This window comes from Sminthopsis crassicaudata, chromosome 6, assembly GCF_048593235.1.
Source record: "Sminthopsis crassicaudata isolate SCR6 chromosome 6, ASM4859323v1, whole genome shotgun sequence".
Classification (NCBI taxonomy): domain Eukaryota; kingdom Metazoa; phylum Chordata; class Mammalia; order Dasyuromorphia; family Dasyuridae; genus Sminthopsis; species Sminthopsis crassicaudata.
This window is the reverse complement of record NC_133622.1, coordinates 223,186,420-223,210,268: the sequence shown is the minus strand read 5'-3', so window position 1 is coordinate 223,210,268 and position 23,849 is coordinate 223,186,420. Positions and strand designations below refer to the sequence as shown.

The following is a 23,849-nucleotide window of genomic DNA, read 5'->3' as shown; positions in this document are numbered from 1 at the left end:
TGAACCTTGCCCGGCCTCCCTGGGGGCTTGGAGCTCCATGGCCTGCAGGCTCTAGCTCGGCCCAGCTTCACTACCGCACTGCACTGGCTCGGGCCAGCAGGCCTCTGAGTGACCCCGCGAACGTCGGACAAAAGGCTGGAGGCGGCTCGGACGGGAGGGGGGGCAGGGGGGGGCGGCGGCTCAGGAGGCCGCTCGGGGGTTCAGTCGGAAGAGTCGCTTAAACCAAAGCCTCCTGACCTTGGATACTGAGGAGGAAAAATGGAGGAGCTGGATGGCCCCCTCACAGTGGCAGCGCCCTCCCGCTTGCAGTCACCCATCCCCTCGCTCAGAGGGATCGCGCCATCCCAGGTCCAAAGACGCTTCTCCCCCTGCTCAGGGACCCTTTCCCGAGGCAGCCGGGGGTCAGAGACACGCGCGGGCTCACCCAGCCAGGAAGGGAGCCGCTCTCCGTCAGTGCATTTAAAAAGGAGGTGGGCGGGCGGAGGCATTCGGCAAAGTTAACGGGCCAGCGGAACTTCCACAGGCCCCCTTGAGCGCCTTCCACGTTGGGCCATGGAGACTCTGAGACAAAACGGGTGCTGCGCCGTCTGCAGGCTCCCGGGGAGGCGGCAGAGTCCTTGCCGTGGAGGGGGAGACGGCAGCCATGAGCGGCCCGAGGAGCACGGAGACCCCGCAGAGCCGGGCTCAGGGCCCTGGAAGCGCTTGCTGTTTTCCCCTCCCCCTCCTCTCTCCCCGGAGCTGGCACCTCACCAGGTGTGACTCCGAGCCTCGGTCATGGGCTCAGGCGGAGAACCCCAGCCTCTGCAGCGGCTGCGCCCGGGAGCTCCCCCGGGATGGGGCGGCCAAGAACCCCTCGGCGGGCCGGGGAGCTCCCGCCGTGGGGCGTAGGGGACCCAGCTTAAGCTGAGCCCCGACTTTGGATAAGGAGAAAAAAGGGGAAAACACGAGAGCCTGGCGGTCACTTGGTACCCAGGGAGTGATTTCTCCCGTCCCCCGGGACCGGCTCGGGCTTGGTAGTGGGAAACTCCCGTAGGGCTAATAGGGTTTTAGGTGTGAGATCGGAAGGGACCTCGCGAGCCTTGTCCGTTGTGCAGATGAGGAAACTGAGCCCCGGAGGTGAGACCTGAGAGGTGGGCCTGGGGCTCCTTCTACAGCTCTGGTCTGGCGAAGCTCCTCCCTGCAGGCCCCGGAGGTGGCTCCGGGCGGCCTGGAGCGGTTCACCCGCGGCCCAAGCTGCTGCTTGTCGAGCTGGCTCCGCTCGGGAGCCGCGCTGTGGCTTCTGCCGTGCGCGTATTTTCTCCCCTGATCCCCCGGCCTCTGTCGGAGAAGGAGGGGGCAGGGGGTGCTCGTGGGGAATTTCCTGACTTACCTCTGGGGCTGGAGCAGGGGCCGGCCCACGGTTCCGGCTGCGCCCACCCGCATGCCCGCTCCCCCAGCCTCCGCCCGCTGGCCCATTTCCCAGACAAGTTCAGGCCGGGCGTGCTCAGGGCTCCCTGGAGGACTATTCTTAGTGATCCCACACCAGCGGAGGGCAACTCTCAGTGCCCGCTCAGGGCATGAGCCTCCTTCTGCGGGGGACGGGGCTCTCCCCGCCTGGCGTCCGGCAAGGAGCTGGAGCTTGCCTTGGAGGGGCCTGGACATTCACTGCTATCCCACAAGCACTTTATATGCCAGCTGGGCTCTGTGTTCAAAGAGCTTACCCTTCCACTGTTCTCTCACAGAAGGGCTGCTCGTATGCGAGTAAATGCAAAATATGTGCACTTTGAACAAGGAGGCGGAGAAAGATGGCAGGCCCAAGCCTAGGGGAGGGGGCTTTCCTCCCCCCCTCCTCAGAAAAGAACTCGCCAGTTGATTGCGCCTCCATACATAGGCAAGGATTAGGAGGCCTGTCAGATCAGCCCTTGACATAAGGAAGAAAGCATGTTAATATGGAAGGCTCCCGATCATTCATTCCTTTTTCCCCCTTTTTCTAGCTTTTTTTTTTTTTGCTCAGCTTGCAGAAGTGGCTCCTTATCAAACAGTGAAGATGATAGCAGCCGGGGCTTTGTTCTGCCTTCTTGTCTCCCTTAAATACCATTTCAAGAAGATTTGCCACGTTAAGCTTTTTTCCTCTTGATTTTTTCCCCATTCTGTGCATTAAATCTCCATCTGCTTACTCAAAAACTCGAGCACGAGAGACAGGCCGGCGTTTGAGTGAATTAACTGTGATGTTCAGAGTATTCCCCAGGCTGGCAAACCCGTGAGCCTCAGAAATGAGCTGTTTCTGGTCCTGGGTCCTGACAGCAGGAAGCTAGCCTGGCGAGGGAGGAGGGGGGAGGGGGGGCGGCTGCCGGGCCCGCAGGGAGGAGCCCGGAGCCGCAAGAGCCCTGTTTGCCCGTCTCTGAACCCCTAATGAGCCTCGTTTGCCCTTGGAGGAATCGGTGATTTCTGGAAACCTCTCGTCTTGATCAAAAAGCTGGATTCTAAACCAGACAGAATATTAATTATCACGTAGTTGTCCCTCCCCGCCCTTCGATTAACAAAGCAGAGCCAGCAGGAGGAACGATTCTCCCGGAGTCGTCCACCTCATGGGGAGACTCGGACACTGGCATGGGGAAAGGCTCTCCTGGCGGGAAGTTAACCGTCCAGGGCCACTTCGCTGGGAAGTGTCAGAGGAGAACCTGAACTCAGATCTTCCGACTCCCGATCCTGCCGCTGTGGCGGGCCGCCCACCTAAGGCTGCCCGGACCCCACGGCGACAGTGAAGAGACCTTTGGGAGGTTTTTGATTCCTGGATGGAAAATCGTGTGACCCCGAGCACTTCGGCACTTGATGTGTGTTTAACGTCCCAGAGGCCGGCAGTCTCCGCCGGGATCCCAGGATGCTTTTCAGGTTGGATACGCGTGTGCGTGCGTAGCTGTGCACGTGTACATGAACTCCTTTCCAAGGGCCTGCACTCCAGTAATTTGGGGTTTCTTTGCTGTGTAGATATTAAACAAGCTGACATTAGCATTCGTGTACTGAATTAAGTTTGCAAAGTGCCTTGTGTATTTTATGTCATCTGATCCTCTCTTCAGCCCTGGGAGTTGCTATTCTTCTGCCCATTTGATAGATGAGGAAACTGAGGCTGTCAGAGGTTCATTGACTTGCCTAAAGTTACAAAGGAAGCCTCGAGGAAGGGTTCAGTCTCAGTTCTTGCTGCCTCCAATCCTGAGCTTGTCTACCATGTCAGATGTGTGGTGTAATATAAGCAGATGAGAGTTGGTCCCCTCCAAATTGGTCACGGAGACCCGGATTCAAGTTCCGCCTCTCAGACGTGCTGCTGTGTGACCTTGGATGAGCCCAGACTGGGGCAGCTGGGTGGCGTCCGGAGGACCCGTGTCCAAATCTGGCTCAGACACTCAACTCGTCCTGGCTGTGTGACCCTGGGCAAGTCACTTAACTCCATGTGCCTCAGGGGGAAAGCAAATAAATAAATAAATAGATGAACAAATAAATAAATGCTGATGGACTCTCAGTGAACCAGACAGACTCTGAGATTATGAGTTACAGACCAGGTGCCGGTCTACACTGGTAACGGGCGTTCCCTCACAAGAAATTCCCAACCACCAGTGAAATCATCGAGTTGGGTTCTGAACAAACCCACAAGAGGCAATCATCCTGTTTGGTCCCACCTGAGATGAGGCCATCGGAGCTGGTGTTCTCTGGCAGGCGCCTAGTAGGTGTTTAATAAATGCTTGTGTGGTTCCTCGGTCGGTCGGCGGTGGTCAGTCGTCTGCTAGGCCCGCGGCTCCGTGAGGGCCGCTCAGAGGGCATTCGGTGCCAAGTTCCTTGGGAAGAAAGAATTAAGGGATTTGGGCGAGACAGAGGAAGCAGTTGGTGCCAGATGTTGACAGTCCCAGAGCAAGGACAGGACTCTGTCCGGCTGCTGAGCGCGGGGCTGGAGGCTGCTGGTCGTCCAGTTTCCTGTCTCATTGTTGAAGACGGGCAGGGAGAGAGCGCGGGCTGGCAGCGGTGGGGCCCCGGGGGGCTCGTTACGTGGCCACGACAATGCTCTTTGTCTCCAGCTCTGCCGCGTTCTCAGGGACCCTCCGGCAGCAGGAAATCCCAACTGGAAGGGAAACGGACAATTATTATATTATAATTTTCATCATCGTCGGAGTTTGGTTTTTCCCTAAGAAGGAGGCTCTGGAGGCTCCTTCAAAGACCAGGCCTGGGGGTAGCAGTGGGACATCCCTGAGCCGTTTGGGGCCTGCCTTCTTGCTTGCTCTCCTGTGCCTTGTCTAAAGGATGGTCAAGATTCAGGATGAATGCCTTCCGAACAACCACCCACATAGGCCTTGCCCCCATTCCTTCTCCTCAAAGGGGTTTTTAGGAGGCAAACACTTGGTGGAACTCAGGACTCACCTCTGAGTCTGGAGATGAGATTGGAGGGAAGGGAAGTCAACTCTCCCCCCCTCCCCAGGCTGAGGCAGCCCCTAGCCATGAATGGCTCTTTCTTTTATGCTCCTGGGTATCCACGGTGTAGACGCGGCTGTGAGTGCAGGTGATGGAGCATGAATGGAGCGGTCTGTGTGAGCCTCTTCTCCGTCGGGGGGCCAGAGTTCACAGGCCTGGGCCGTTAGGAAAAGGTAGCGCTGTTGCCCAAAGTCAGTAAAAAGCTTTCACACTTTTCTTGGTGCCGGGGGAGCCTTGGGGTAGAGAAGAGCCCACCTCGAGCGGACAGAGCGTGAGAACTTGGAATCCAGAAGGTCTGAGAGACCTTGCCTCAGAGACAGGCCCTGGGAGGTAGTTTGAGCATCTCCTTGACCCACATTCTCATCTATAAAATGGACATACTCAGAGCACCGATCTGAGACATGAAGTTCCTACAGACCATAAAGGGTTAAGTCAACCAAGTAAACGTGACAGTGATCATTGTCCCTTCTGGCCTTGGTGACCCCCAAGGTCCCTTCCAGCTCTGAGCCTGCAGGCCGTCAGCACCATGATGATGACAAGACTGACTGCCGTGTTCTACTGATAGCATCCCTCTCGGAGTGGAAGGATCCATCTTTCCCTAACCATCTCGTGGTGATTTTTTTAAACAACATTGAAAAGGTTTTTGTGACAGGGAATGTTGGACCTTTAGTGTCAGAATCCTAGAATTAGATCTGGAAGAGTCATCATTAGACCCTTAGAAGACCTTTTAGTCCTAAAGAACACACAGAAAAAAACTCAATGACTCGCTCAACATCACACAGCTAAGAAGTCTCCAAAAGCGGAATGTGTCCTTGGGCTTCCTTGACTCGTTCGTTACGCCAAAGTGGCCCGACTGTGAGATTCGGTCCCATAACTGGCTCTGATCTCTGCTGCCCCTCCTTGGGTACCTACGTCTGCCGGCTCCCCAGTTTCTGGGGGTCCTGGCCAGTGGGTATTAGAACCTTGTCCATCCTCCTAGGTGGGGAGGCGGTTCTGCTGGGCTTCTCTATACCAATGATACTCACCCTCAGAACCCTGGCTAGCAGGATGCGCGATTGGTGCCCCATCAGCACTTGATTGTTTATGCTTTAATGACTTCATCCGGGCGCTGAGCTTCTTCTGCCTCCTAAGCCCACCTTGGAAGCAGGTCGGGGTGGTGGTAGCCACAGCTGGGAGGGACCACTCTGAGTAAGGAGGGAGGATCTCCGCCCGTCTGGGGCTCATGCATCAGGATGGGGCCTGAGGTTTGTTCCTGCCCACAATGAGGTTTGCTGCCAGCCCCAGCAAGACAGGGAGCAGCTCGGGGGAGAGACCCCGCGGGCAAGGACGTCCCCACTGGGTCCCCTGCTCTCGGAGGTGACACCCTCCTGCCAGCCAAGCAAGGGGTCCGGCTCACTGCTGGCTGGGAGCGTTCCCAGCAGTGTGAGAAAGGAGGAGATCGGATGGCATCTTGCCCAATGGGCTTGACTGGAATTCGTGTGTTATCTCACCCACGAGATGCCTCGGAGTCTTTCCCAAGCACCACTGGGAAAGGCCTGGCTTGACTGTGGGTGCTGGTGCTTGGGGGTCCCCAGGGCCCCCTCCCCATCCCACGGAGGCGGTAGGACCACATCGGCCTTTCCCACATTTTAGGCGGCGTCTAGACAGGGCGCTCTCATCCCAGTTTACCGAAACCAACGAGCCCCTGAGAAATCACAGGCTGTCGGGCTTTCCCAGGGAAGTTTTTCCAATTGGAAAAGTGCTCCATGAAAGTTGTCCTTTTGACTGGAAGATGACTACGCTGGAAATGGTTTCCTTACGGGAACTGTCTGCCGAGACACGAGGGCAGACCCTGGTAACCAAAGACTCGAGTCCCTCCGAGACTGGTTCTCGTAAATGGTTTTTTGGGCTCTGGAGCCCTTCTTAAACCCTCCTGACTCGAGGACTTAGACTTGGCAGATTCCCGCTCTCATCCGGGTGGGTACTGCCCTCCCCGACACAGACACAAACCGTACCCATCCCGGGCACTTCTCCCAGGGACTTTCCTTTGTCTTTTGATGTTTTATCAGTTCTCTTCTCTTTTTCTAAGTAACTCCCTTCTGGGTAGCAATCTCTCCCCCCATAACCCTGGCTCTGGAGCAGAGAAATGCAGAAACAGAATAAATCAGGGCAGCGGCTGTGTCTGACATCGCACGCCTCATTCCACACCTGGAGTTCGCCGCCTCTATGTCAGGATTAGTCCTCTGAGGTCGTAATTTAAATTCAAGTCTCCTGGCTACCCTGCTTTTGCCCTCAGTGCCATCCAGGCTCAGTCCCTTCTCTCTCCCTCTCTCTCCCCGCCTTTTAAATTCTAGAACCATAATCCAGTCAGTATTGCCAATACTCCTGTAACCTACTGCAAATCCCCTTCCTCATGGAGCCTCTCCCCATCCCCAGGACTTCTCCCTTCCTCGGGCTTTACTCTTTCTTCACATTTCACCTCTGATGTTTCCTCACCCTCTGGCCCTAATTGAAAAGCCCATCCTTCTGACCACAGGTTCCTCATCTGTAAATGAATCTCTGTGGCCATCCTCCTTTCAGCTCTAGATTCTAGGACTGATAAAAACCTTCCCAAAGCACAAGAAAAGAGTAAGAGTGGAAGTTCTCTGAGGGCAGGATTGTCTCCCTCTGTGTTCACGTCTCCACATGTCATTCCTCACTCCCCCTGGATGGCTGATTGTTGATGTATCCGTGACAGAATTATCGCAGCGTCTTCTCATACTTGCACGTCGCTGTGGTCAAGATGCTTCGAAGCACGCGTCCCCCCAGTGCACATTTATCCATTGGTCATCTACATCGTGACCTTTTGAGCCTTATGTCCTTGCTTTGTAACCAGAGACTATCACTGGAAGCATGGCAGTATTAGAAAGATCACTTTGGGTGGCAGAGAGAGGCTTGCAGTCATGGAAAGCAAACCTTTTCCTAATTAATTTCCTCATTGCCGATATTCAATTCTTCACCCGGTTTTTGGTCCATCTGCAACCCTAAGCTCAATGGCTTGTACTAACTCAATGCTTAGTGCGGTTCATGAAAATATTAGGGGATCGACTCACTTCCAGTTGATCAATGATGGACAGAAACAACTACACCCAGAGAAGGAACACTGGGAAGTGAATGTGAATTGTTAGCACTACTGTCTATCTACCCAGGTTACTTATACCTTCGGAATCTAATAATTAATGTGCAACAAGAAAATGGGATTTACACACATATATGGTATCTGGGTTATATTGTAACACATGTAAAATGTATGGGATTGCCTGTCATGGGGGGGAGGGTGTGGAGGGAGGGAGGGGATAATTTGGAAAAATGAAAAAAGAAAATATTAGGGGATCCTAGAATCTGGAACTGGGCAGGATCTGATTTTAGAGATCACAAGAGAGGACGTGATTTGGATAGGAGCACGGGACTTCTAATCCAAGCTCTTCATTTTGCCTGTGAAGAAATTTTCTAAGATTATAAATCCTGTAACTATGAAACTAGTTTCTATGCTAGGAGATACCTATGAAATCATAGGTCTAGACTCGCTCCCCCCCCCCCCCCAAAAAAAAAATCCCATGATCCTAAGATCAATATTCTTCCCATTGTAACCCTGGAAAGAATAACTATGGCTCCATCTAAAAGTCCCGGGGAGAGAGATTGGGGGAGCCATGGTTGATCCAAATGCTGAAATGGACCAGTGGTCTCATTGATGGGTACGTTCCCTCCAACATCCCCGACCCCAGCCCCCATTGCCCATGCTTGAGAGTCTTCTCCTCCCATGAGTTCACCACTACGGGCCTTCCTCGATTTCTCCTGAAACCCACCCCTCTCCATCGCCCTCTCAGGAATTTGCAGTTTCACTGTTTCAGAGACCATTCAGTCATATTCTGTGACCCGCCACTAGTGGAAAATTGTTATTAAAAAGATGGAGCTTTCGTTTCAGGGGAAGTTTGACGCCATTCAAGGAATTCTGTAATTTCCCATAGGCAAAGCGGCCCACTCTCCTCCTTGAGCTCATCCAAAAATAATTTCTAAGCGGCTTTCTAATTACATTCCAGAATCCTGCCCGCTTATAAAATCGGGGCCCCTCTTCTACTGTCAACTACTATGTAGCTCTGACCTGGGGGGAGCGGGAGGCATGGAAGTGGGAGAAAGCTGGGGGCTGTCACAGATAATCCACTTATGGATTATTGAGAATTTGTTGTCATTCCAGACCTATCCCAGTGCAAATAAGCTCTCCATCTGGAGGCATTAGAGACCAGATCTTTATTTAGAGTTCGTGCTAATGGATACCAAATGGGGAGGGGGGAGCAGGGGGTGAACAAGAATACACTTGGGGAAGCACGCTCCCTCTGCAGAGATCCCAAAGCCATTCCTGAGCCCTGAAACATACTTTACCCAGAAATCACCCCATACAGTCACCTCAGGGGCAGCGGCTACGTTTGCCCAGCAGTTTGGATGGAGGGGTGGCTGTGCACCAGGAGTTGCAGGGTGGGAAATAGGAGCTTGAAGATGTCTGAAGAGGTCTGAGTCGGAGGAAATCATTCTGGTTTACCCAACATTTTTCCCAATAATTAACCCAAGATGTGAATTGGACTATAATTGCTTCAGTTGAGTTGGAAGAAAATCTGACTTGAGGAGAACACTGCTTTTCTTGTGTTCTAAACCAGAGTTCTAAACTTTAGGCCCATTTTTAGCCACTGAGAGAGGGGAGGGGGGACAAGGGAATTTTGGTGGGGCCCCAGGGAATCCACCTGGATTATGCTGGACAGTTTTATGCATGGGGGCCATCCCTGGTCAGTGAAGGGGTGTATCATTTGTGTAATTCCCCTCTCCTGGGAGGCTGAGCCTCTGATCTAGATCTGTGAGCCCCCGTCCCAAACCATCGGAAAAAGATCAGTTCACATCCACATGATGAGCCAAGAGCGGTGGGTGGGTATTGTTTGGCAAAAGAGATGGGGTGCGGGGGCAGTCCTTTGGACCATTTTGAATGGACCAGTTGAATGCCTTCTCAAAAGGCAAATGATTAGGTTGATTTTATCTGAGGGTGTGTCGGAGGCAAAGATAATTGGGGGTTGAAGGGGAACTTCTTCGTGGCCACACCTTTCCAAATAAAGTTTTGTTTTCCTTCGGCCCATCCCCTCGAGTTTCCCTTCTTGGGGTTCTGCGATGGTGATGAAATCGATGATTAGGAAACAAGCCCATTACCCGTCATTGGTACCCTCTCTAAACTTTCCCAGATGAAAGATCAAGGCCCTAACCGTGAAACCCTTGGGGCTTATAGCCAAATGTTCAATTAAGTAGCTCCGATCTGGCCTCCCAAAGGCCTGGTGCAGACTGGCCAGGACGCGGCACCCTGGCGGGACCGTCCGTGTGCACACCGATACTAATCCTCCACGTGCTTAGACAGACATGGGTCCCCGGTTGGCAGAGCCACCCCGTGCCAAAGCTGCCTTTCCAGCCCAAAGCGTTGGCCAGACCCCTCGACTTTCGCTGGCCTTCTCTCACAACTGTGGGTTGTAGGCGGGCATCCAGGCCGCCAACTTGGACTGGTTTTGTTGAGGCCCCCTGCCCATTCCCCATGTAGGAACAGGGCCTGCTTTGAGCCTGGAAATTGGAGTCATTTCCTGTTCCCCGTTGTTAAGACACTGCTTCTAAGACTGGAATCACAATAAATCATAAGTGTGCTGAGTGATACAGGGTTTATTTATTTTTTCCAAGCTTCGAGGCGCTCTTAAATGCAGGGCCTCCAGTTTGCTTGTTTTCATTCTTCCTCCCCCACTGCACTGGTCTTTACCGTGGAAAGAAAAGGCTTTTTACAAACCAGGTCCTATGGAAGACCTTTCCAAGACTCCCCATAGAAGGGGTTGCGTCTGTGTTGCAAATGGCCCTTCAAGTTGGGGGGAAAAAATACAGAAAGGAGCTCTTGCTCTCCAGACGACACGGCGGGGAGATGTGAGCCCTGCCAGGTACCACAAGATGTGGCTGCTCGCTCACTAATTCTGTGTGATCGCTTCTGAGAAGGTGCTCGAGCAGGACAGAGGAGGAAGCGGTCCCATCCTCTCCCTCCGTCAGCCCGTGGTCCCAGCCGCCATATTGCACCAGGGACCTTAATAAGCCACACGATGGTCAGGGTGATGAAGGGCATCAAATCTGCCCTAAAGAACCGAGGGTGTTTAACCTGAGAAGGGAATCCGGGAGGGACGAGAGCTGAAAGATGGAGCAGTCTTGTTTTGTTTGGCTTCCAAAGACAAAACCGGGATCAGTGGCTCAAAGTTGCAACATGACAGATTCAAGTTTTAGGTTAATTAAAAAACAACAGCAATTAAGAGTTATCCAAACATGGAACGGGCTCCCTTTGGAGACAATGGGTGCTTCTTCTTTGGAAGTTGTCAAATAGCGTCTGGAAAACCACTCGCTGGGTATGTTACAAGGGGAGGATTCTTCTCCCATTTGGAGTCGACTTTGGTAGTCACTGTCTCCCTCTGGAACTCTGATTCTGAACCACGGAGGAGCTCAGAGATTCTTACTCTGCTCCCTCGCTCTGTACCTTCGTTCCCTCTATGAAAACGAGAGGGACCGGCCCTGAAGTCAGGAGGACCCGAGTTCAGATCTGCCCTCAGACACTTAACACTTCCTGGCTCTGTGACCCTGGGCGAGTCACTCAACCCCAACTGCCTCAGCAAAAGAAAAGAAACTCGGGTCATGTCTTGCTTTGGCGGTTGGGGAGGCTAAGTGGCAGCGGGTGGAGGCCATTCCATTCGAGGCTGCCGGCCCCAGCACTCATCATTTGTCCCAGCTTAGCCCACACGAGTCCACAGACTGCCCCTTGGCTCTGAAATCTGGCCGTGACGCGAGGGAAAGAAGCCCAAGCAGAGATCTCCCCGGGAAGAAGAGGTCTCCTTGTCGTCTTTCATAAAAGCAGAAAACGGCCCGTGGAAATGCTGAAAAGTGGCTGGTGGCCCAAGGGTCACTCCGCCCACAGAGCCCTGGCTGGGCGTCACACGGACCACATCCAGGGGAGCAGTCAGTCTGTGGTGAGGGCTTAGCCAGAGAGCCACCAGCAGCACCCTCCAACCTTCTTTAGCTTGATGTTTTGTTATGTTTAGAAGGAAATTTCCCCTGTTCTTAAAGAGCTGCTTGTCCCCATATATAAATACAAAATGCTATTGTTTAGTCACGAATGACCCTTTGTGACCCCTTTGGGGGTTTTCTTGGCAAAGATAATGGACTAGTTTGATATTTCCTTTCCTTTTCTTTTTTTTTTTTTCCCCCCTGAGGCTGGGGTGAAGTGACTTGCCCAGGGTCTCACAGCCAGGAAGTGTTAAGTGTCTGAGATCAGATTTGAACTCGGGTCTTCCTGAATTCAGGGCTGGTGCTCTATCCACTGCGCCCCCTAGCTGCCCCTTCTATTTCCTTTTCTAGCTCATTTTACAGATGAGGAGACTGAGGCGCATGAAGTGAAGTGACTTGCCCAGGGTCCTACAGCTAGGCAGTATCTGAGGCTGATTTGGGGGTCTTCCTGACTCCCGGCGCTACACTACCTAGAGATACAGGTAAAGTCTGCCCCAAGGAGCTCACATTCTGCTGAGACAATCTGCAAACGCTGCTGGGAGTGCAAAATATGCACAGCGCAAAGGGCAGCGATCTCCGAGAGAAGGCATCGGCCCCACGAGCACCAGGATTGGGGGGAAAGGGCCTTTTTGCAGAAGGGGAGATTGGAGTCTGGAAGAAAGCCCGGAGACAGAGGTGAGGTGGAGAAGCTGGGGGAGCACAGGCGGTACAAGCCACTTCAATCCCTAGCTTTCTTCAAGGTGAAGTTCACGAGGCAGAGGCCAGGAGGAAGGTCCGGCCAGTCCGGGCGATGAGAGCGCAAGTCTCAGGAGCAGGGCTCAAGCCCAGGACCTTGGACTCCCCCCTTCCATTGTAGCGCGCTGCCTCCTCGGTGGTCTGACTGCTCCCTGAGCTCCGGCGGGGAGGCCGGCTCCAGAAGCGCAGCCTTGGCCCCCTCCCCCTGCTGACTTGCCAGCATCTGAACTCCAGGATGGAGGCCGCCTGAAGAAAGCACAAGGGACTGAGAACACGGATTCACTCCCCTGCCTTCGCTCATTGGCAGCCAAGAGGAAAGTGGAGGGGAGACCGTTTCCCCTTTTAATTAGCAGATGTTTTCCAGCACTGCTGCCCCGGAGAAGCAGCCAGTGGGGAACGACTGGTCCGGCCCAAGAACACCACCGGCCAGCGAGACGGGAAGCCAGCGGAGTTACGCGTGGTAGGCAGCAGAAACAGCATTCGAACTCGGGCCTCGGGCCTCCACTGTACCAGCCAGAAGACCCAGAGGAAGGCCGTGCCTGGCATCCGCCCGACCGTTCCACCTCCGCTCGTCCCCGTCTGGTCGTTGCGAGAAAGGAGGGTTGGAGGGGCTTGCTTAAGCGGGTGGAATTGTCATAATTGCATTCAGATGAATGACAGACGGACCCCAAGGGCAGAAGGAAAACAAGATGACCTTCAGAAAACATCTCTGAGACGGCTCTCTGTGGTTATTAATAATGCATGTGGCCACGCAGCGTCTTCAGAAGAACAGAAGCGTGCTCCCAGCGCGTGTGGCGCTCAAGCCCCCAGCTCCCTCGCGGCGGCCGAGGCTCCCCAGAACACAGCTGCCGTGAGCCCTGCCGCGTGGCTTGGGTTGGGGTGGAGGAAGGGAGGCATCCCAGCCCAGAGAGACTTAGACGTGCGGCTCTGTCGTCCAGAGGACACAGCTCGCTTTTGCGAATTGGTCGATTCTTTTTTTTTTTAAACTTATTTTTCCATTTTTCTATTTTATTTACTCTTCTATTCCCAAATATAAGTGTTATGCTTATCCAGTAGAGCTAATGGGTCAAACGCGAATAGGGATACTGATAGTAGAGTTTTTACACCTTTGGGCTCAGATAGTGGGTGCAGAGGGGAAGTGCAGCTGGGGAGGGTTTGAGTGGACATTCCTCTCAGGTCACAGGTGCCAGATTTAGATCTGGGCGTGGCCGGGTCGTCCCTCCCCTCACTTTACAGCTGAGACCCTTGGGTAAGGGGCTTGCTTAGGGCAAGTCACTCAGCAAATATTTGGAGGGAAATCGTCTGGGCAGTGGCAAGGAACGGAGTGGCTGCGCGGCCGCCGGAGAGTGAGTTGTGGCACCTGAATGTTGTGGAGTATTATTGCTCTGTAAGAAATGACCAGCAGGAGGAATACAGAGAGGCCTGGAGAGACTTAAATCAACTGATGCTGAGTGAAATGAGCAGAACCAGAAGATCACTGTACACTTCAACAACAATACTGTATGGGGATGTATTCTGATGGAAGTGGCTCTCCAACGAGATGATTGAGGCCAGTTCCAACGGTCTTGTGATGGAGAGAGCATCTGCACCCAGAGCACTGTGGGAACTGAGGCTGGATCACAACTCGGCATTCTCCCTCTTTTTGTTGTTTGCTCGCATTTTATTTTGTTTCTCTTTTTTTCCCTTTTTGATCTGATTTTTCTTGTGCAGCAGGATAATTGTAGAAACATGTAGACATGAAAAAAAGAAATCATTTGCCAAAAGGGCTCCTTGCACACACAGCCAGAGAGTGGTGTGACTGGGGCAGATTTGGACACAGACCCAGCAACTAGAGGAACTCTCGGATGGAAGGGGCTGCTTCCGGAGGGAGCGACCCCCCTGGCGCTGGAGCTTTGTTGTGGCTAAAAGGGACCTAGCGGACGCAGTTTGGCGATGGGTTTCTGAGCTTGGCTTCCTGTTTTGACCTGGAGGCTTGTGACGTTCAAACGGACTTTGAAATCTAAATATCATCCGATTCACAGATAAGACACCACCGCTCTCGGCAGCTGGCTTGGGGAACTGAGCTGAGCAGGAAGAGACTTCCTGCATTTGTTCCTTCATCCTTTCTGCAGCCCTAGCATGGCCTTTTCTCTCACCTGTACACCCGCTCACAGCTGCCAGCCCTCCTGTCATTTACTTACCGCTGTTAGGATAATGTTAATACTGTTTTTTTTTTTTTTTAATTTTATAATTATAACATTTTTGACAGTACATATGCATGGGTAATTTTTTACAACATTATCCCTTGCACTTACTTCTATTCAGATTTTTTCCCTTCCTCCCCCAACCCCTCCCCCAGATGGCAGGCAGTCTTATATATGTTAAATATATTACAGTATATTCTAGATACAATATATGTGTGTAGAACCGAATTCCTTGTTGCACAGGAAGAATTGGATTCAGAAGGTAAAAATAACAGTTTATATTCATTTCCCAGTGTTCCTTTTCTGGATGTAGCTGGTTCTGTCCATCATTAATCAATTGGAATTGGATTAGCTCTTCTCTATGTTGAAGATAATCCACTTCCATCAGAATATATCTTCATACAGTATTGAAGTGTATAATGATCTTCTGGTTCTGCTCATTTCACTCAGCATCAGTTGATTTAAGTCTCTCCAGGCCTCTCTGTATTCCACCTGCTGGTCATTTCTTACAGAACAATAATATTCCATAACCTTCATATACCATAAGTTACCCAACCATTCTCCAACTGATGGACATCCATTCATCTTCCAGTTTCTAGCTACAACAAAAAGAGCTGCCACAAACATTTTGGCACATATATGTCTCTTTCTGCTCTTTAGTATTTCTTTGGGATATAGGCCCAGTAGTAGCACTGCTGGGTCAAAGGGTATGCACATTTTGATAACTTTTTGGGCATAATTCCAGATTGCTCTCCAGAATGGCTGGATTCTTTCACAACTCCACCAACAATCCATCAGTGTCCCAGTTTTCCCACAGCCCCTCCAACATTCATCGTTATTTGTTCCTGTCATCTTAGTTAATACTGTTGTTGATCGCACACTTCCTGCTATCACTGAAACATCACTGACTAGCCTGCGGGTTATGACATTCTAAGGTTACAAGCTCACAAATTTCGCCCTGCGTCCTTGTGACCCATTTTACAGATCACCTTCCCAGGACGACACAGTGACAAGGGTCTAAGGCAGGATCTGAGCGCCCACATTTTGGGACTATAGGCTGCCTTTCTGCCAAGTAGCCACAAAAGAAGTACTTGGCCAAGCAGAGATGTTCTTATGTCCTAATTTCTGGGAGCTATTCCTGTCTAAATCCCATCAGCTTTCTGGGCTGCCCTATCACCCTCGCGCAGAGCTTGTGGTCCATTCAGACTCCCAGATCTCATTAGTAAGAGTCAGGCCTTCCCCATTTTGTACTTAGGAAGTACAAGTTTGAGCCCAAGTGAAAGATTTAACCACCTACCAACACATGGGCTATTCCTTTTTTGCAGATGTGTTTAGTGTTTAAAAGTCAGGGACTGGGGCAGCCGGGTGGTGCAGTGGGTAGAGCACCAGCCCTGAATGCAGGAGGACCCGAGTTCAAATCCTCGGTCTCAGACACTTAACACTTCCTGGCTGTGGGACGCTACACAAGGCACTTAGCCCCATTTGCCTCAGCAAAATGATTAAAGTCAAGAACTTTGTCTAAGATCATGTGAAAAGTAAGTGGAGAGCTCGCAACTTGAGCTCAAGTTTTTCTGATCCAGTGTTGTCCCTCATGGAAACCCGTGGCTCTAGCGCTGCAGGAAAGGCGGGTCCCGCTGGGCAGCCCCTCCGTGGAGCCCCGGGAGGGAGAAGATGGGATGCACAGGACGAGGAGGGAAGAGGGAAGTGGCTCCCCCGGCTTGTCATTAGAGAGACCTGCTTGGAGAGCAGCAGCTTGCTGGTGACAGCCTTTCTTATGGTGATGGCGAGCCGGAGACGGGCTCCATCCATCTGGGGCAGTCTTATGTCCAGTGAGTCATGAAGCAAGGAGGCCGGTTGTCAGGGAGATTTCCCTAATGGCCAAATCTATTAGACTGTGAAATGGTCTCCTGAGGGGGTCCTCATTGCCTCGGGAAGCCAGACAAAGGCCTTGGAAAGGACCCTGGGCAACCCTCCTTCATTAACGGGAGCGGCTCTGACCAGCCGTGAAGCGCCTCTGTGACTCTGTGAGATGGTGGGTGATCTCGGGCAGGAACAAAGGGGGGGCTGGGGGAGGGGAAGGAAGCAGAGGCCCTTGCGGGGTGCAGAGCTTTGTCAGAGACGCGTCCTGTGTCGGCCGCCGCTCCGCCTTGCTTGGGGCAGGGAAAAAACAGAAAAGGCCTCGTAGAGACGCTAGATGCTTCTTCTGAAGGAGTGGGAGGTTCCTTGGCCCTGTGTGGGAAATCCTGCTCCTGAATCCTGTTAGGGAACCTTTCTCCTGACGGGGTTTCCCCCAAAAATCCCTCTTGTGTTTGGAGCTGCTCGCCTGTGTCCTTCTTCTTGCTTGCTTCTCATGGGGGCTTTATTTTTTTGGCACAATGTGGTCCCCCTTTGGGGCTATTTCTTTTCCCAAGGCTGACAGACTGGGTCCTCAGAGGCCCCTTAGGAATGATACCCCCCCATTTCTTTTATTTCTTTGCATTGATTGAGCTAGCAGGATCAGGGGGTGACGTCGTCTTGCCCATTTGGAATCAGACATTCAAAGTGCGCAGGGAGCACCTGAGCCGAGCTTGGAGATGGATGGTCTGCCATCCCAGAAGGGCTGGGGACTCCTGTCACCCCGGGGCTGCTGGTCCTGGAGGTGCGGTGACAAACAGCCGGGGAGCTCCAGCCCCCATCCTGTGCCCGCAGTCAACGGAGAGGACCCCAGGCTTAGGGTCAAGTTATCTTTCAGATAACTCATCCGCTGTTCAAGCTCCTTAATCTCTCTCTGCCTCAGTTTCTATTTCTATTACAGTTTTCTATCTACATACATACTCGCTGTGTGGCTGCATCAAATGGAATAATATATAAAGGGATTTATAAAAGTAAGTGCCTTAAAAATGTTTACGCGTAGCCTTCCAGCTGGAAACAGTTTTCAGAATCATCCTTTGGACCCCATTATCTTACAGATGAGGAGACTGAGGCTTGAAATTGCTTTATTCCTGTTGAAGTGAAGAGTTGTCTTGGGGGAGGTCTGGTCTCTTGATTCCTGACTAATTCAAGGCTCTTTCCACTATTCCCATGAGGCCCAATTGTGATTCTGCCTGGGCTGTGAAACTGGGCACTCAGTCAACTTGTCAACTGACTGCTGCCTGACCGTCCTTGAGCCCTGGTCACGTTCCTTCGGCTGTCTGACCTTCTCAGGGTGCGAGCAGAGCCGTCAGCGTGGTTCTGACCCAGAAGCTGCATTCTTGGGGCCGTGGTGATTCAGGGTGGTTCCCCCTCTCACTGGATTCTTGCCTCTTGCCCCTTTTGGCTTCCTGAACAGAAGACAAAAAGGGAACATTACTTTAAAGAAGCTGTAAGACAGATTAATCGCCAGCCATTTTCCAAAAAATACTGGAGAACGTCCTCTTCTTGCTGGTCACTGACTCGCGTCCACTCGTGCTGACCTTGTCTTTTTGCCATTTTGTAGACCCTTCATGCTCCTCCCTCCACTGATGGAATGGATGCGCGTGGCCATCACCTACGCGGAACACCGTCGCAGCCTGACTGTGGACAGCGACGATATCCGGCAGACGGCCCGATTACTCCTCCCTGGCCTGGACTGCGAGCCCCGGCAGTTAAAGTATGTGAGATGGGGGAGACCCAAAGTCCTCTACCTTGTAAGGACAGGGACGGCGCTCCCAACCCGACAGGAAGCTTTTTGTGGGACAAGAGAAGCCAGTTATTTTTTCCCCCTTTGCTGTCCCAACCATCCACTTTCCATCTCACAAAACTATTGGGAGGGTAGGTGGTAAAGGCTATAAATTGTTTTGAACTTCTCTGAGAAAGTCCCCCATAAATACCCGGGAATATTATTAGAGTCGCTCATAAATCTCCCTCGAGACTGCTTCCATTGGCCATCCCCGACTGCCAAGGTTCCGCGGTTGGTACGTGGGACAGCTGAGACAGAATGGGACGGCTCAGTAGGAGATCCAACGTCACGGACAGGCAGAGGAATTCCAACCCCTTCCTCTGTAGCAGTTGAGAGCCCCATATCCTCCTCCTTTCCTTGAAAAGAACCACACTACCTGAGCTAAGGCCTAAGGCAGACAATTCTCCATCTCTGTAACTGCTCCCCATCGTGCATGCATGCAAAGGGAAGAAAAGAAGGAAGTAGCTCCTGCCCTCAAGAAGCCCCCTTCTGTCCATAGGAAGCAACATGTACCCAGATAAGTCAACGTGGGGGGACGAGTAGGGCTGATCTGAGCTGTAAGAAGCTAGGATTTCTTAGGGACAGGAGAGAGGGAGAGTCACTGTGGAAAAGGGAAAAACCATGACGGTTTCTAGACTTGTTCGGGATTTGAGGAGAAAAGATGGTGCTTCGCTTGGCAACGGGCAGGAGTCTCACATCCCCACACCCGGCCTAGGCTTCTGGGGCCCCTGACTCGTACGCTGAGTCCCAGGGGAGAGAAATGCGCTCTAGAGCCATCCCAGAAAGAGTCCCCGTTAGTGCAGCTCTGCTTGTCTCCTGGGCAGGCCTGAATGTTGCTTCAGTTCCTTTCGGAGACTCGACGCCAAAGCAGCCACTGAGAAGTTCAACCAAGATCTAGGTTTCCGGATGCTCAACTGTGGCAGGACGGATCTCATCCACCAAGCCATCGAGGCGCTGGGGCCCGACGGGGTGAACACCATGGATGACCAGGTAGAGATGAGGGAAATCCGGCAGAGTATTCCAGAATGTTTACTGGAGGAAGAGAAGGGAGGGAGGGAAAAAAGGAAGGAAGGAAGCGAGGAAAAAAGGAAAGAACAAAGAAAGGGAGGGAGAGAGGGAGGGAGGGAAGGAAGGAAGGAAGCGAGGAAGGAAGGGAGAGAGGGAGGGAGGGAAGGAAGGAAGCGAGGAAAAAAGGAAAGAACAAAGAAAGGGAGGGAAGGAAGGAAGGAAGCGAGGAAGGAAGGGAGAGAGGGAGGGAAGGAAGGAAGGAAGCGAGGAAAAAAGGAAAGAACAAAGAAAGGGAGGGAGAGAGGGATGGAGGGAAGGAAGGAAGGAAGTGAGGAAAAAAGGAAAGAACGAAGGAAGGAAGGAAGGGAGAGAGGGAGGGAAAGAGGAAAGGAATGAGGGGGAGGGAGGGAAAGAAGGAAAGAACGAAGAAAGGAAAGAAGGGAGAGAGGGAGGGAAGGAGGAAAGGAATGAGGGGGAGGGAGGGAGGGAAGGAAGGAGGGAAAGAGTCCAGGCAATCAGTTCATGAGAGTTCAGAAGTGAGTGATCTGGGAAAGCTTCTGGGAAGAGAAAAGATTTGAGCTGAACCTTGATGGATAAGGGGATTGTAGCTAATGCGGGTATGGAGGAGGGGCTGGAAAAAAATGTATTTCTTGTTAAATTTTTTAAAACTAAGTATAAAACGAGAAAAGAAAGTTTTGCCACACATGTGTATATCTAAATTGCCATGTAGGGAGACTGTACTTAGCAGGGAATGAGGGTGGGAACGATGGCCTCCTGAGAGGAAGGAGGCAGTGAGCCAGAAAGGCCTGTGTTCGAATCCCGTTTCTGCCCTTAACTAGCCCTGCCATGTCATCTCTCCAGCTGTCTCCCATAGTCCTCCAGGACTAAAGTCTGAAGTCACGGGTTCCCAGCCTATGGAGTGCATGGCTCCAGGGGGGTTTAACAAGCTTGTTTAGAGAATATGTCATTCAGTTTTATCTCTTCTATGTATGCGCTTGGGAAACTCTAGAATTTATTTATTACGGGGGTTGAGAGTGGGCTGGGAAGGTTTAATTAAGGCCAGCCAAGGATTCGGAGTGGGGACCTCTGGGCCAGGCCCATTGGAGAAATGGAGATCGGGTCACAAGGTCTGGATGGAGTCATCAGAGTCCCCTCCCCCTCCGGCCCTGGGCCCGCTGAGGGAGACCCAGAGTCCACGAGCTTCTGACTGCCACCTCTGGGGCATCTCCGGAGTCGGACACGGTGGCTGTCCTCCTGATGGGCTCTTTGTCCCTAGTTGGGCTCGGAAGTGTCCAGATTCCCCAACTTCAGGCACTACTTAGCTTTCTCTAGATAGAACCTGATTCGGTCCTCAAGGAGCCAGCCATTAAGCTGCAGCTCTGAAAGTCAGTCAGTAAACATTTATCGAGCACCTACTATGTGCCAGGTTCTGTACTAAGCGCTGAGCAATACCTGCCCTGTAGGAGCTGGCGGTCCAAGTGCAGCTTCGGGAATTAGTTAACATTTATTAAGCACCTACTGTGTGCTGTGCATACGGCGAGGCGGACGCCAGTCTAGGCTGGCGGCGCAGCTGTGGTTCTGAGAAGGAAGCGGATTTGGGGCCGGCAGGTTTCCCCAGGTATGCAGGCTCTCGGTGCCCTTTCCGTTACCTGCCGCCTTTGACGCTCCCGGAGTGATCTGTTGGTAAACAGCCCGTGTCCGCCATGGTTAGTTTCAGACTGTCCATTTGTCTCCGGGCGTCCAGAGCGAGGGTTTACAAGGCTGGGAGATCTTGTCCGCACACACATCACTTAATAAATAACATTTTAAGGCTCCAGGAAAATGCGCGCTGGGGAGATCACTGGGACTTAACTCCTCGCCTGCTGGGCTCTTTTCGGGGGAGCCGGGGAGAACTGGGGACGTGGAGGTTAATGAGCTCCCCCCCACCACAGATTGCTCCTCGTGGGCTTTTCATCCCCCATTTATTTTAGTTAAGAGCCACGGACTCGGGCTGTGTTAGGAGGACCCTCAGGGGCTCCCCCTGCCCCAAATCAATCATTTAAAAGCTGAAAAAATGGAGGCCCGCTGAGGAAGGGGATCTGTCCAGTCACGCAGCCAGGGGGCGGCGAGCCTGCACGGTCCCCGGGCGTGGACATCTTGGTGGCTTAAGAGCAGCGTGTGAGAGAGGGGCTGTGGAGACCGAGACAAGCCATCCCGCCCCCGGGGAGTTATGTTCTTTCAGAGGAAGGTGGTTGTGGAGAAATTGCCCTGAAAACTTCAAAACGTGATTATTCTACATCATTCTGTGCTCCAAGTGCCCTCTCCCTAGGAGCCTCAGAGGCCAGTGGTCCAATCTCCACATTATACAGATGGGAAAACTGAGGCCGGGATGGGGAAGCAAGATAACTCGTGTCAGACCGTTAGTAAGTGGCTGGAGCAGGACTGGACCCCCCCCCCCCCAGCTCTCCCCGGGTGGTGCCCGGGTCACACAAATCCCCCGCACCCTGCAGACGGCCGACTTTGTCCATTCAGGGGATGACCCCACTGATGTACGCTTGCGCTGCCGGGGACGAGGCCATGGTCCAGATGTTGATAGACGCGGGAGCGAACTTGGACATCCCGGTAAGTGACCTCCTCCTTGTTGGCCGTCCCAGCAGGGGCAGGTGAGCCCACCTGGCCCTGAGAGAAGGCGCTCCATCCTCTCCGGAAGGCCAGGGGGAGAGGTGTTGGGGTGCCCAACACCGGTCCAAGGAGAGTCCCGGCCGAGGGTCAGCCTTGCGTCCTGTCAGCGAGCCCGGCGGAGCTGCCCTCCGCTCCCACCTGTGCCATCTCGAACACCCCCCTTCCCAGGGCTCACAGAGCCGCCTGTTCTCAGTCAGAAGGGTGACGATACCCCCTCCCCCCGCAGGTCCCGAGCAGTTCTCCCCGATACCCGTCCGTCCACCCCGACAGCCGACACTGGACCTCCCTGACATTCGCCGTGCTGCACGGACACATCTCCGTCGTTCAGGTGAGCCTCCTCCCCCCGTCAGGGTGGGCCTGACCGGGCCCAGGCTCCTCCTGCCCGGCCCCCGCCTCCGAGAGCTGTTCCCACCTCCAGAAGAAGTCTTCTCGGGGCCTGGGCTTTTCCAGCCCTTGCACACAAAGAATTGTAACAGACTCTAGAAATCCTTCAGTTCAACAAGCATTGAGTGCCCACTGTATGCCGAGTCACCACACGGGGCATTGGTGACACAAAGGAAGCTGTCCCTGCCCCTCCGGGAGCATGTCCCCTCCCTCTCCCAAACTAGGCGCCCCGGGTGATGGGAACCGCCCCTCTAAGACAGAGCCGTGGGCCCCCACCGCTCTCACTGATCAGCCCGCAGGTAGGCTTTGCTCAAAGTCATGGGGAGAAAGATAGGAGGGAAGGGGAGGAGGCTCTGGTGTCACTTTACAGGAAAGGAAACTGAGGCCCAAAGAGGCTGAATTGACTTTCTTACAATCTGGGCTCTAATAATGAGGAGAGTTGGATTTAGACCCCCCCCCCCCTCTCCTTGTCTGGCGTTGCTCCGCCCAGTTCTCATCTGAGGGGCCTCCGAGGTGCCTTTTTAGCCCAGCCTCACGGGCAGCCCCATTTCCCTCTCCCCCGTGACCCCACGTGAAGCGATGGGACGGCCCCAGAATCAGTGACCGCTGGAAAAGATCCAGAGCCCTCGGAGGAGGAGTCTCTGGGCTCAGCCGGCACCGACAAGCCCCAGGGCAGACCTGTTTTAGAGCCTTGGAAGCAGAATTTGGACTGGGGTCCTCTGCCTTCCAGGCCGGTGCTCGTTGCACCTCTGAGGGGATCTGATCCGCCGGGGCTCACTGAGGCAGAGAACCAGCCTGAGTTTCAGACATTTCTGAGGTCCCATGGCCTCCGCTAGGACGCCGGCTCTGGGACCGCGGGATTTTTAGCTTTGTCTCTGGGGAAAAAATGGTGCTTGACCAATTGCATGGAACCATGTGTTCGTTCTTTCCCCGGGCCGGTGGAGAGGGCACTGAAGGCCCCTTGAGCAGTCCCAGAAGCCCCAGGGGTCCCAAGCCCCCTTCCGGCCTCCACATTAAGTCCTGGGCCCTGCAGTTGTGTCAGGAAGCCACGGGGGGGAGGGACGTGACGGCCAAGGGAGCTCTGCGTGCTTTTTCCCGGGGCCCACAGTCTCTTCCCACCAGGCTCAGCCCAGTTCTCTGCCCCTTTGTCTGGCAGCTGCTGCTCGACGCCGGCGCCCACGTGGAGGGCTCTGCGGTAAACAGCGAGGAGGAAAGCTACGCGGAAACACCCTTGCAGCTGGCCTCGGCAGCAGGTACCGCCCCCCGCACCACCGGCTCGGGGCTCCCGGCCCCCCAGAAGCCCCCAGAGGCCCAGGCGGCCCACCCCGGGGCGGACTGGAAAGCCTTCCAGCGGGTTGGGAGTCTGCTCCCTGGCGTCCCTCTCTCCCCATCCATCAGTAGGTTTGCACCCAGACAAGACTAAACAGAGATACCGAGAGGGAATCCTTCCTCCCAAGGAGAGAGAAAAAGACCCCTTGCCTTCTTACTCTCCGCTTGTCTTCCCAGGGCGCTCCTTCACTTCACGCCTTGGGAAAGGTCACCGGGAGCCATGCAAAAGTGTCTGTCGGCTTTCTTTTTTGGGAAAGGGAATGGTTGGACACCAGTCCCTGTCACCTTCAGATAGGACCAGATGTCCCTTTGAGGCAGTTTTATTTGAACTTTATTAGGATGATTCCGCCATCACTCCCCTA

General features: G+C 53.4%; 1 protein-coding gene across 1 annotated transcript in view; it reads left to right on the top strand.

Moving 5' to 3' along the window:
* ABTB2 (ankyrin repeat and BTB domain containing 2) overlaps positions 1 to 23,849 on the top strand; it is a 175,800-nt gene that overhangs the window by 138,108 nt on the left and 13,843 nt on the right. Inside the window, 5 exon segments of the mRNA XM_074276157.1 lie at positions 17,884 to 18,036; positions 18,930 to 19,095; positions 21,625 to 21,714; positions 22,001 to 22,102; positions 23,315 to 23,411. Of these exon segments, the coding sequence (XP_074132258.1) occupies positions 17,884 to 18,036; positions 18,930 to 19,095; positions 21,625 to 21,714; positions 22,001 to 22,102; positions 23,315 to 23,411 (608 nt within the window).